Here is a 14,623-nt window from a genome sequence, read left to right as displayed (position 1 = left end):
TCTGACCAAACCATTAAAACGCGTGAATTTTATTTTCATATTCTCCCCCCCGTAAGAGACTGAACAGTAACATTTTGGGACTGTGTTCTAAAAATTGAAAATGTCTGTTAATTAAATCGATATCGTTCAAACGCAGTCTCCCCCTGACTTAACACAACGTCTGCAGCTGCCCTTCCATCTGCTGAAACACTTATTGTACATCTCTTTTTTTTTTGGATGCTGTTCGATTTCCGCGTCCCGCTTTGTACGATGTATGGTACAAAATAACATAACCTCCCCTTTTCAGAACTTCTTTGTTTTTGAAAAGGAAAACGTCACTAGACATGAAGTCCGGTAAACAAGGCGGCTGAAGAACCAGTGGGAAGTTGTTCTCGTGCAGAAATTTGCTTACAAAGACTAACGAGTGAGTCCATGCAAAATGTTTCAGAAAATCCAAATAAAAGATCTTTTCTCTGGCTTTCAATTGTATACGACTGTAGATTAAGAGGCATGCAAACAAAATGAGAAATATATTACCCAGTTTGGCGACTATCAACTTCTTAAGAAGAACTCTGCTCCAATAAATTACAGACATTAAAAATAGGATATGATTGTGTGGAATTGCTGGCAAGAAGTAGGCTCTTGTGAACACTATAATGAGTGTTTTGGGTCCGATGGAAGAAGGAAATTACATATCATCTGAGCGGCTGAAGACCTCCCAAAGTTAGTTATTAGAAAAATACAAAAATAAAATATTTGTGCCTACCCATCGAACGTTAAGTTCTTTACTCATGTAATTTATACTTAAATTGTCTTACGAGTTTTATTTTTATCGGGAAAGAATAAGTTATACTGCAACAAAGTGGAAGTTATTTTACAAAATATACGCAACCGTCTTTTTCCACAGTTCAGAATCAAATTAACAAATCTGAAATATTTCGCTTTATTTTTTTACCTGGTCGGTGTTAAGACAGCCATTTCGAATTGCGAATGAGTGTATTTATAATTAATATCAGTTATACCTCGCCTGGTCAAAGACTGATGATAGCGAACTTCAGGGCGATTTTTAAACACGGGTGGAGCTACTTTAGGGTCGAATTTTGATGTTCAGTTGCACAAGAGGAGGGCAGTGCGACGTGGTATTTGGGTACCAACTCAGCATTTGCTCTAGGATCGAGGAATGCCACGGAAAAACTTGATCGCCCTCGCAAGGTAGACGAAACTGGCGATCCTTGATCAGACAGGACGTACCTGAAAGAGAAACCTTACTGCTGTTTCGAAGTAGTTTGTGACCTTGACACTTACACGGTATGGCCATAGTGGAGTCGTTCGGATCCGGACTGTACTCCTCCTTTGGGAAGTAGTCGATATTGAAGCAGTGCATGTCCGTTTCTCCTGCTGAAAAAAAAACAAAAAGAAACAATATTTTCAATTTAGGCTTTCTTTAGGTTTGTGGGTAATCCGTGGCTCAGCGGTTGTGTGTGTGTGGCTTAGACCTGCGAAGAACGAGAGAGAGAGAGAGAGAATTAAAAACATATTAGAAGAGAAAGCGCGATGTAAATCGTGGGAGAATTAACGAAAACTTCATTTCGGGGATGGGAGCAGAGCATCACTTCGTTAGAAGGTTCTCAGACTTTGCCTGTTCGTCCTTCTGATAAGAACAGTTTAAAAGTGAAGATTTTCTGAAGGTATGAAGTATAAACTTGAGAGAGGCAGAGAGATTTTAATTTTATGATAGATTATTTAGGGAAAAACATTATTTTCCACGTAGCAAGTGGGTAATTTTGATTGCTACCTAGCGGACAGATTTCTATATTTCCTTCCTGTTTATATCGGATTATTTTGTCTATTGATTAAAATAAAGTGATGATGAATGGACTAAAATGGCGACGATGAGACATTTAAACGTGTGACAGGAATTAAAACACCACTCTAGTATAGGTCCCGCTTTTGCATTATGGACTATAAATTTTCGCAATTTAAAGTTATTCTTTCACACCGACATATAGCTCACCTTATGAGGTAAAATCCAGGCCCAAATCATTGCAAGTAATACACAACATTGAAAAAATTATTCTGGTGACAAAGAACTGTAATTCACTCCCAGGAAGTTTAGTCTGACGTTAAAAGATGGAAACAAAAGACAACGATGATTATAACAACATTAATCACAAAAATACTAAATTTTGTTTTTATGAATGCAGCTAAATGGAATACTCGCCGACAACGTTAATAATAATAATATTAATTATAGCATATTTTTACTCGACTGTTATGTTGATACACGAAATAGAAATATTACTAGCCGTTTCGCTTTCCCTTCCTTCATATATACAACCGTCAACCATTTTTGTTTCTACCATTTAGACGTCTCAGCTGACAGACGTCGTAGAACATAAAACGGATGACGGATGCCAGTTGTCAGGGACGCTTTCACGAGCTGCAGTATACCTTAGCTTTAAAAGCCTTTAGCCGCAATATTTTAACATCAGCTTATGAGAAACGTAGTTACACAGCTTTAACAACGTCTCTTCAGCTGTCATTTGACCTTACTAAACCTTTACATTTCATAAGATATTGTTAAAATCAATGTGAATTGTAAGAAGATGACTGTCTTATGGGTGTTTCAAGGATACCTGCTGCCTCCATAATCAGGATCAGACTACCTCAAAGAACCTCAAATCTCGCAAAGGAAACGTGGGCAGTCTGTTTATTTCGGCGTCATATTATGGGGGCGACATCCACCGCAAGAGGGTCATAGAACTGGCACTGGTTTAAGATGCTTTATATTGTCCGTCAATTACCTTAAAAGTTCTAAAGGTCTCAGTTTCTAGTAAGAGACTACTTGGGAGACCTAGACGTAGATGGAAGGATAACATTAAAAAGCTATTTTAAAGAAAGGAGTTTTAAATGTGTGATCCAGCTTCAAATGGCTCAGAAATACGACAAGCTGAGGGCTGTTGTAAACACGGTAATGAAAATCAGGGTTTTATGAAACGTCAAACTGTTATTGACGAGATGAGCAAACATTAGCTTCTGAATAAGGACTCAGCTCTAAGGAATTACTTGTCCCTGCTCGTAGTTATGATAATTCGATGCCAATGTACCAGAATTTGAACTCGGATATACATAAGCCATGGAAGTGTATTACACGTTTGAGTTCTTCACTTTCGTAAATGTGAGTGGAAATGTAGTGAGCTGTAAAACGAACGACAATGTTCTTTTGACCCTTCTAAGTATAAGAAATGTGGGCCAAAGTTTGATGCAGGTAATCAGTTTTACTTAGGGTGTCGGGGAACTACCGCACGGCCCCTGAGCAAGGCAGTGGGACGGGAAATCAAAAGAACGTCCGAGGGGGGGGGGGGGGGGGGGGAAATGGAGGAAAAAGAGAAGAAGAAGAAGAAGACCAAAAGACTCGGCCTCCGCCATCACGCCTTAGCTTCATCCCTCTCTGGCTGGGGCAAACGCTGGGATTGGGGGGTGGGGGGAGAGAAATGCAGAAACGAATGAGAAATGCGAACTGTAAAAGTTAAATTGCTGCACTGACTCTTTCTACGTGATGAACACTAGACTCTGGACAAAATTAATTTTTCTTTCTTTTTTTTCTTTCAATAAACTAACTTTACATTTAGTCATTCAAATTTTTGTGACAGAAAGGGTGGTAGTTATTTTTAGAAGGCACTGTACGTTGACAATAATAAATTTATATTTCAGGGTCGTAAGAAACAAATAGAACCTAAGTAGTTTGTGCTCGAAAACTTATTGGGGAGGGTGGCTAATTGGGGTGCACAATATCGAAATTTTACTTTACTGGACAATATATAAAGGACGATGGCAACGTTTTCTTACGCGAAACACTCGTGGAGGAACAGAGATGCAACTCCACGAATACCACATCATCAGCTATATTAAGATGGTCAAAGAAAAGGATTTCTAGAGAAGCGAACACGCATACCTGAAGAAGGCAGCACTTTCAGACATAATCGTAGACAGAGGGACACGGAATTCTAAACGGATATTACGTGTATTTACACTTGATTCATCTGAACTCAAATATGGTCCAGTGGTGGGCTCTTGTGAGCACGGTAATGAACTTTCTGGTTCCGTAAAGGTTGTAAAATTTCTTGACCAAATAAGACACTACCAGCTTCTGAAGTAAGAGTTATGGAAATAAAAATAATAAAAATTGGAGTAGGTTCCATTGACGCGATTTTATGCTATGAAGTGTCATGAGACGTGGTCAGTTGATTGAAAAGTCAGTGATGCCAACACACGGACATGCTGATACGAATGTAAGTAGGCTTGAGGAAAATCAAGAAATATATTTTGCGTGGGGGTTAAAATGGATTAGATAAAATTTCTAGCACACTTTATAGGAAGACGCGAAAGAGGTCTAAAGACTAATGGGAGTCGAAACCTTTTGTAACAGTTGTAGAACTGACGGAAAACGCCGACCACGGTCCATTACTCCTGCTCCCTGGTTTGAGCCACAGGCCAAGTGAACGCATTTCTCAGTTCACTCCCGTGAGGGGTCAAAGGTTTCCAGAAATCTGTTCAGCAGGAAAACAATTCTGTTGAAACAGTTATAGCAGAAAACGGTAACAAATTCCTTATTCCTATGTCGAATCTCTGCACAAAACAACATAACCTACTTTGACTGTGTTAATATATATTTTGCAGTCCCTGCCGTGCGCCAGGAAGTGACGTGTTCAACTTTACCAGTAAACACACTGTATTTTTAAATTAACTGGTAATTCCTGTTTGCCCAACGAAAGCATCCCTTTCGTAAATGAGAAGCCATTGTATCTTAACTATCTAAGTAGCTTTAAAGTAAACAATGCGAAGCTGTACGGGGCATTTCAAGTGTTAGGAAGGAGTTTCCGTTTCCTCCTACCAAGAGCTTCTTGCAAACAGACAAGCTGAAGTACACAAGAGCGGTGTCAATGATGTCAACCTCTCACAGGACTCGAGAGGAAGAGAACTGTGACGCTGTGTCACCTGAGACCGCCCGAAGAGGGCCCCTGTTGAGTGGGACAGGAACAGCTTCTATGTCAGCTTGAAGCCACGCTTGTTCTAGGGCTGTAAGACGTAAGTTTATCTTTCGTGCGTTACGTTTGGTTTGTCAAGCGTGCGTTGAGAGCGTCGGATTAAAGGTAAAGATAAAGACGAGAACTACACAGAAAGAAACCTGAAAAGAAGAAATTATTTGGGAGACCTAAACGTAGATGGAAAAATGATATTAAAACCAATCTTTAAGAAACAGAATATGAAGGTCAAAACTGGATTCATCTGGCTAAGCCTATGGTCGAGTGATGAGATTCTGAGAGCACAATAAAGACTTTCATGTTCCATAAAAGACGGGTGATTTCTTGATCAGCCGAAAAACCATAAGTTTGTCAAAAAGATTCTACTCTATTTAATTAATCCTAAGTCGTACCACAATACTTATAAATCTCATTTCACTTGCTTGAAGTCTGCTTTTGAATCCGTTCCTTTATCATCTAAGTATCACTTCTGTACATTAATTAAGCGTCTTCCGTTCCTCTTCTATCCACTATAATACATTTTAGCTCATTGTGAAAAATGGGAATATAATCACCAAATTTCTTCCTCATACCTAATACCGTGAAGCCGTATTTCTTAACAAAATTATAACGTCTGTCGCTTTCCGTTAAAACCTTCAAACTACGTACAGAGAAATTCTGTTTCATTAACACTACATACTTAATGGCATAATGGCTGCTGTTCGAACAAAGGACTCAATCATAGTTTGTTCGGGACACGAACTCAGCACCATGATGTAGGCGAGGTAACATTGTGGACATAATTCTAGGTATAATAGCTCTCAACGAGCTAACAGTAAGGCTTTCAGATCAACTGCCAAACATAACATGTAATCAGAGCGGCATTTGATTTGCTTTACATTAAATCAGTGCTTGGCTACGTTTTGACCAATCAGTAGCGGTTTCTTCAGGTGACATGAATTTCAACAGCATGGACCAAATTCTCGGCGTATTCAGGTTACGAGAATTAAAACAAACTGATAAACACGACAAGCTGAGCAACTATTAGCTTTTCCAAAGGGCCATGCTCCATGGAGTTTAGTTCTACGGAAAGGGTCAAAGGCATACTCGGCTGCTAGACGCTCGATTCTCAAAGCTGAAGACCTGGTTCAATCCAGAGCGACTTCAAGCGAGGCTCGTGATGGATTAATTGGCAATGCAGCATGGTTTTCTGTAAGCTCTTCGGTTTCCCCTGCTAATAATCATTCGAAAATTGCTCCACACTCATCTATCGTCGCCCCAAGAAACGCGTTGTCACGCCCTCGGTCCAAAGTTAGGGGCTTCGTCTCTGACCTGGCATTTGGCTGGTCTCGTAATAAAGATAGTGCTGTACGAACAGAGAAAATCTATTTCTAAACCTTTATAAAACTTTGTGATAACTATATTTACCACCTGGTTTAACGTTCAGTAACTGAGCATTTTGCCCGCATTTTGTATTCATATTTAAGTGACACTTATCTGTAATAATTATTTAAAGGAGAGTTTCGTATTCACAGGGTGTTTTTAAATGCATTAACTTCTTTCTAAGTCAGAAAACAAATCAAATGAATATTAATTCACACCAGAAAATTGGATACGCGCAAATCTGTACCAAGTATCTCTTTGTTTGATGACTGGAATCTTTAATATTAAAATACAAAGCGACAGGCAAACAAGATAGCGAATGAGCCACATAGCTTGTAGAACCACATGAATAATTTCAGCTGTGCGTGACGAACTGACGATTCTGGTCTGTGAAGTTATGGATGTTTTATTAACAAGCGATTTGAATTGGAATGAAAAGCGACTTTGCTTGTTATACGATGCTCTATCTATACGAAGTTTATGACGTTGATAACATGTGTATGTTAGCGAACTGCATTTTACTTTAACTACAAAATCAAAGTTGCCTCGTCGTGATTAACCACTCAGCACTCGACAACTCAAAAATTTTCTTGATGAGAAGAGAAAGCATTTAATCTAAAACGTTTAAAACCTATTCGACAGGATAACATTTTGATTATAAGCTGTTTTACGCCACCGTACCAACTGCTGAGTTTATTAAACATAACGGTGTTACATGCCAGCTTAACTCTATCTTCTGTGATATTAAAATTCATGGAATTCTGTCTTGACACCCTCTTTGCTTTTGTGTCACGGTGTTTACAACAGAAAACCACGTCGGTTGTAATTACTGTGCAAGTCAGACACTGAGGTGTCTGTGGTCTGTTACGCTATTATAGTGGAACTACCGCTTTGCAATTGTAGAATCAGTTCGGAATGTTCAACCGTTTAAAACCCAGCGGTAACTCTATTTACCACACGCTTCAACGTCCATAAAATGAAACAGGATTTGAGTTTTCACGGCGGTAAGTCCGGAGATGGTTGTCTTCTGGGTCAGAGCGCTGTGTAGTGTGGTAGAAGGTTATAAACGTTTCGGAGGTCCTTGCTGACACCATCACCAGGGCGTAGAGTATATTTGTATTTTGAGAACAGACTGTGTGTTTATGAGTTTCGTATTTCTCAGAATAAATAGAGATGATTTCCTTAAACGAGATTAACAACTTTGTAATGGTGAAGTGTTGTTTTTCTCTGACGTCATAACCGAAATTTTAAATATTATTTAGAAGAGCTTTGGTTGTGGGGTTGAGATAGCACGGAAATTAAATTTCAGGTTCCATAAAAGGCAGGGAATTACAGCGTTTTTGAGGAAGTCCCTCTACCTTATCGCCAATCTAAGAACACGAAAATGAAATCTTGAACTCAATAAATGATTGGGAATTCCTTGTCCAGCTGAGACACAATCAGGTTCTCAGAAAGGTATCTCCTTCATGAGGTTAGTAAAATAATGGATTATATTGGATCGTTACTAACTGAAATTAAACATTACCGGCGGTTTTTAATGTGGTGTAGACATTCGATACCAAATTTTGCCTAAATCAAATCCGTTAACTACTTACGTACATGAAAAATGCTAAGGCAAACGAACAGACACACACACACGACTTCTCCTTTACGAGTTTATGTGGTAAGATTGGTAAGCAAGATCACGTGAATCTTTCATTCTATCGTTTTAATCACCGCACTACAATGTTTGCATTCCACGTTGGTGTAGGTGAGGATTTATGACTGTGAACACTAACTAGTTCACACAAAAGCCCATACGCGAAGCGCCGTGTAGCAGCTGCCTGCTGCATAATGTATTCTCTCCCTGCAGCAGATGAGTAGTTTTCACCAAATGTAAGCACGAATCTCTGCTGATTCTACACAATATTTTGACTGCTAGCCGAGTATAACTTTACTGTATGACAGAGGTATGATGATTCGACGATAGACAAGGATGTTCATGATAAATGACAGCAAAGCTGGGGGGACCAGGCTTGTTTATGTGTCACTGGGGTGAAATTTCAAGCCACACAACGCTTCGTTTACTGTCAGTAGAAAACAAAATGACGTTACGGTCTCATAAAATGAAACGAATAACATTCATGATGACATTTTATTTTGTTTCAATAACAGTGGGCGGAAAGGACCAGAAAACCGTAGTGAATTACGGAATTAGTAGCTCAAAGTTACGATTAAAAGCTACGAGTTAACAGATTACAGTTACAATTAGATTTAAAAGTGTCCGAAAGACACTATAAAGTATGTCAGAGAGTTTCTTATAACTATTTCAGAATTAATTCGATACTGCAGAGATCTTATAAAAAATTACCAGGCGCTCAGCTGATCAAGACATTCTCAGCTATTTAAAAACCCAAAGATTCATTACCACTTTCACAAAAGCCCTCCACGTGACCCTATCCTACGCTAGATGAAACCAGTGAACACCCTCATGCCGTAATTATGTAAGATCTGTTTTAATATTATCCATCCCTACGCCTAGGCTTAGAAGTGGTTTCTTCCCTTCAAGCTTTCAGACTAAAATTGCGTGTGTAATTTGGAAACCTTTAGGTTTATACGTTAGTGAGTTTACATGTTCGCAAGGACGCCATGTTACTGAATATGATCAGTGGGATGGAATATATACCGAGATCTATGATAATCCGTCATTAAGCCGAAAAGTTATTTCGGAGTGACACATCCTGACTGACATGTGAGCATCGTGGCACCTTAACCGTATCTGCACTTACAATGAAAGGAGAGCAGGTTAGGTAGGAACACGCGAAAGCCATCTATGGCTATCCACACATTTTTGTTTCCGCCGTTTGACAGCGCTGCCCGTCTAGAGAAAAAGAATACGAGATAAGCGGCTACCAACTTCGTCATACAACGACAAAGAACATATTCCATTTCAAATTCCAACACCGTGGCAAAGTAGAAGTCTGAGAAGAAATAAGATAAAAAATGTTGTTTGAGACAGACTCTATGGAGAATAAAATAAGTCTAGTTTCCTCTGTTTCTCTTTATAAATTCTTTTCTTTTCTTACCACCTCATCCTCTATTCTTCCACACAATTTTGCCTCTCATCTACAAGAAACTTTCTCGAAGTCTGTTACTAAAGACTCAAACTATGGCAACTATCTGCTTGTTCCTTAGAGACGGGAGAATTTACAGAATTTCACAACGTCTTTTGTAGTTGAAATAACGGAAAACACTCAGTTATCTACAAAGACTGTTTCTTAATGTACGTTAAAAAAAACTTTTTGTTTTCCGAAGCTTCTATAAATCGGCACTGAAACGTTACCTGCGTCAGTAAATGTTACTTTGACTCACACGTTAAACAAGGCATCATAAGATACAAATGCAAGCACTCGCATAGCAAGGGCTTTATACTGTTTCCAGAAAGCCAAAATGTATTGTGCCTTGAAAATATGGAAGAGCAGATTAAATTCGGGGAATGCCTGCCACCGGTTTTCTCAGACTGAAGCGTCTTCTTATAGTTTCCTGTCTAAAAATTTAAAAATTAGAATATGCAAAGCTGTAATTCTACCCACTGTTTTACATGGGCGTACGAAACTTTTTCTATTGCCATAAACGAAAAACGCAAAATGAGGAAGTCTGAGATCAAGGTACGTAGAAGAATATTTGGACAAACAAAAAAAATAAGAAATATGTGTAAATACCGCATTAGAAACTTCAAAATTGGAATTGTTCAACAAATTTTGTTGGACGGCAGAACCAAGGAAGACTGAGATGAGATGCACACACAGAACACATTAGGCAGATAATAAATTCTTACTGAGTTTTAATATAAAACCTCGAGAAGAAAGAGAACTTGGGAGACCTACGCGTAAACGGGAGTTTCGCCGTCTTCTGCCTCTTACTTCAAATAACTAAACACCTTACAACCAATCATCTGGCTTCTCCGTACAGAATCTGGGGGTTTGAATCTCGGTGTAGTGTTTTTTTAAGAAATACAATGTAACGTTCTTAATACGCACGGGTCACCTGATACACTTTATTCTCACCAAAAATACAAATTAATTTGTAAGACCCGCCAGAGAATGAGCAGACCAGCAGTAACCAAGACTGGTCCATGCTCACGGGAGTAAGCCTCATCACGTGACACAAATTTGTTGTTTCATTTTCCAAAACAAACACACGGCACAGAATTGATGTGGTCTTACACGCGTTTTGGACCGGAGCCGAAACTGCTAAAGAAGTGTCTTAAAAGGAGAGTAAGAGATATTGCCTTAAATATTAAATTAAACCGACAATACAGATTTGCTTCATCACAAGTTCTTTCTCGAAACATTTGATTCCAAAGAGGAAACAAAAGAAACACGCAGAGCAGAAAGTATTCTGCCATTTCCTTTCATCTCCCCCCCCCCCACTCTTTCCCGCCACAGCCTTCTGCGTCATTCACTTCCTTTTCGCCAGTCAGTAAATCAAGGAAATGACTGAAACCAGAGAGAGCGTAAAGGATGTACAAAAATCAGAAGGAAGAGAATTCCAAACAGAAATTCGTTATAAAAAAAGATACATTCCCCAGTAAATAAAGAAAGTACAACACCAAAGTGCCTATCAGTTTACTTGATGGAAATACATTTCTGTAATTTTATTTGTATTTTCTTTCTTCAACAACTTGAATAATCAACTTCGACGCGAATCGCGATTTCCACGAACAACGATACATTTTTCTTACGAAATCCGACAACAGATGTCTCGTTCATACACAACGTTAAGAGACGTTTGTTTCGATGAATTTTAAAGTTCAATGGTACCTTATCGTAGCCTTCTCGCGCGTTCATTACACTGAGTGTATAAAATAAACCCATAATGGTGAGGCCGAGACCACTAAATCAACCTTCGTGGGAGAGAGGTTAGAGTAAATCTGAAAGGAGGAATTAATTTTAATTTACAAAAATGCAATATAACCCTGTATTCACATAAAGCTCAGCTCTGTTATTCACGAACTTTTACAAAGTAAATTAATTGTGACGGGAACTGGCTATTATATATGATGTAATTTCTGGTTGTGCATAATATGTTTAGTATGGTTAGATTTAAAATAATGCATTTTGTATCTGAAAATAAAACGTGAAGGCCAGTGACAAACGGAATGTTTACAAATAACGCTTTTTTAAAATTATATTCACTCCACTGAATTGTACCTTCGTAATAATAGGCCTAGTCTATAACGCACACTTAGAGACAACACTAAATGTAACTCTGAAACGTATATAACATATTCCAAAAAGACATAACACTTCAGTGTTCGAATAGTCTGGGCATATCTTTATGAAGTAAATTAAAAAGTGTATCTATAAAGTCTTTTCCTTTGTCTAATTCCGAAAGAACAACATATATTTAAATTATCTCAAAACAGGGCATCAAAGACAGCGTTTTACATAAATACGCACAGGGAAGAATAAATTTAAATACAAATAAGTTCAAAAAGTATTTCTAGTATTGAAGGGTTGACTCGATTGGGCAAAAAGAAAAGAAATGCTAAATTTTGGTGAGGATACAGTCTAGAATGGTTGAATAGGAGAAAAACTGAGCGTTATCATTCCGAGAACGTGTAAACTGCAGACGACAGGAGCAGAAGAATAAAAAAGACGGAGACATGACGTCCAAGAGAACTCTGACCTATAAGAGTAAGTTACACTAGGTAGGTTACACGAACAAGCATAGCGGGAGTGGATGAAAGAACTTTCCATTATGAAACAAATAAAGAAAATAAAACAGAACAAGAACGAAGTCCGTAGAGTTTCAGAAATGCAGCAGCAAACTTTACGTCTGTACCGAGGTCATAAAACACGTTAACAGACATCAAGACATTTCTACTGGAAGACAGCACTGCTACGAAAAAAAAGGGGTATAAATATTAAAACGATGCAGTCAGAAGACAGACAACTGGTAGACCAAGTTATAGAAGGTGGATAAGACGCTTGTAATTTCAGTCACGTTCTGGTCGAGGTTTGTCGAGGATTAGTACCTTAAATTATACGACACCTACCTTCCGCGTCCTTTCAAGTTCTTTATTCATCAAACAACTTATCATTCGATGCGCAAATAATAAATAAATATATATTACATGTTTAAATATGCTGAGGTGGTGTCGAAGAACACAGGAGACGGAGAATGCACATAATTACAATAACCATAATGAGGGTTGTTTCATTCCCTTTACGCATAAAATCCTCTTTCCTTAGTACGATTCGCAGTCGCTAATGGAAAAGCTTACTACTGACGGATGCGTCAGTAATATAGCACGCATCTGCTGTATTCCTAATCTGTCCGAGCTTTATACTTCAAAGTCCTGTTGTCTTCACAAAGCTGCAGTACATTAAGATCGAAAGGGGCGTAGAACACAAGGACTTGATTCGCGTACCAAACAAAAATCCACGTCAGATCCGAGATTCTCACGGTTAAGAGTACAGATCTGGTTAATTTCGTAAAATAATTTTAAATTTTAAATACCTGAACATATAAACGTACTCTTGTATGTTCTTAATCTAAGTCATGATAAAATATTCTTCCTCGGACGAAAAAAAAGTTAATGGTCAGTGACGTGGTTTGGTTGCTCTCACTCCACCTAGCAGGCCGATTACACGGCACAGCGTTGTTTTAATCATGTCCTAATGCGGAGAAATGAGAACTTAAAATGGGACACCTGGGAGTTTCGTGGTACGATACTCCTACTCCTCGATGTGGATATAAAAATAAATAAGAATGGATGAGGAACGAGACACAGCGGACCAAGTAGTACAGCTCGATGCAAATTCCGAATCAGAGGCTCCTGTCTCATCTCAGTTTCAGTAAAACTTACATAAACTAAGAAGAATTACGAAACAAAATTATATGGTCTATGAGATATAAAGCTGGAATCATCCCCTCACCGTCATGTAAAATCATTATCCACCAATGAAATAAAACATCTGCACAGATGAGGGAGTAACATAATACTGTGAGGCATGAGGCATTTTAGTTCAATTCACATCACACACAAATAATTCAACCGAAACAACAGAAAGTTTCGCGGCCATCAGTTCGTTAAACAAAACACAGAGCGATAACTGCGTGCAATCCACACCCAGTGGCTAGTTTTATAAATGTCTGTGCGGTCCACGGATCGATCTTTGCTACCAGACCCACAATTTTCATTTAATGGCCTGTATTTGATTACATTTTCCACAGTGAAATGTGGCGTTGGTTTATGCGTTAGAGCTTCGAGAGAGGTATCTTAAATGAACGTTTCAAAAATGCGAATCTAAGTGTCACTAATGAGTGACATTACGACACGTCCTTGCTAAAACTTGTGTATAATCACTGGATGTAACGGATTCCTTTACAATGTCGTATTTCACGACTAACTTCCTCTATTTAGAATAGAAGTTTTTGGGAAGATAATATTTACTCATCTAGATAGTATAATTGCGTCATATTGTGAATCAAATATTAAATTAATTATTCGGTTTTGTCCGTCTAATCACAATTATATTTAAAATTTACAAATAAGATAATTAAAATATCATTTTATGTTCCACATCGAATAATCGATTTACATTTGGAACATTTTTACAACATGTTTCGGTTTCATCGAACCATCTTCAGGTGTAAAATTATATCAACAAACTTAAAACTCAATTACAATTTCTGTTGTGTAGCTTTTTGGTGATGTTCATATCCAGATTATTTTCACATATTGGAGCGAATGTATTGTTTTGAAGTGAAATGCTTTTGATGTTCTACATCGGCCTGCAAAGCAAATGATTCAAAGAAACACTAATGAATATGAGAGAATATAGAAAACAAAATGAAATAATAATTATTTGTAAATTTTAAATATATTTGTGATTAGACGGACAAAACCGAATAATTAATTTAATTTACTCATCTAGTTAAGAAATTCCCTGCGTTTTATGAAATTCGGAAGTGTTGACCAAAGTTTCCCCAAGTGGTCACCTCCTTTAAGGTTTCTCGACCAAAATTTTCTACGCATCTTCCAACTCCCCCACGGGCGCTACAAGTTTCGATCCTCCTCGCTTCAATAGCCCTAATAACATTTGACGAACAGTAAAAATTATGAAGCTCCTCATTTTACAATTTACCAGTCCTGTCACGTCTACCCTATCAGGTCCAAATATTACCCTTAGCATTTTGTTTCAAAACACCCTCAATCTGCGTTCCTATCTCAATGTGAGAGATCAAGT

The 14,623-nt window shown here is 38.2% G+C and overlaps 1 protein-coding gene across 2 annotated transcripts in view; it reads right to left on the bottom strand.

The window, feature by feature from the left end:
• LOC110838288 (uncharacterized) overlaps positions 1–14,623 on the bottom strand; it is a 95,823-nt gene that overhangs the window by 14,964 nt on the left and 66,236 nt on the right. Inside the window, exon 2 of one of the 2 annotated variants that reach the window (XM_022081344.2) lies at positions 1,285–1,374. In XM_022081344.2, the coding sequence (XP_021937036.2) occupies positions 1,285–1,374 (90 nt within the window). Of the gene's footprint in view, positions 1–1,284; positions 1,378–14,623 lie in introns of both variants that reach the window. The other variant, XM_087342540.1, reaches the window with a different exon arrangement.

The sequence above is a fragment of the Zootermopsis nevadensis genome, unplaced genomic scaffold (genome assembly GCF_977971745.1).
Source record: "Zootermopsis nevadensis isolate Lab colony 2312 unplaced genomic scaffold, Znev_1.0 Znev_ptg000003l, whole genome shotgun sequence".
Classification (NCBI taxonomy): domain Eukaryota; kingdom Metazoa; phylum Arthropoda; class Insecta; order Blattodea; family Termopsidae; genus Zootermopsis; species Zootermopsis nevadensis.
This window is presented reverse-complemented; position numbering and strand designations above follow the sequence as displayed.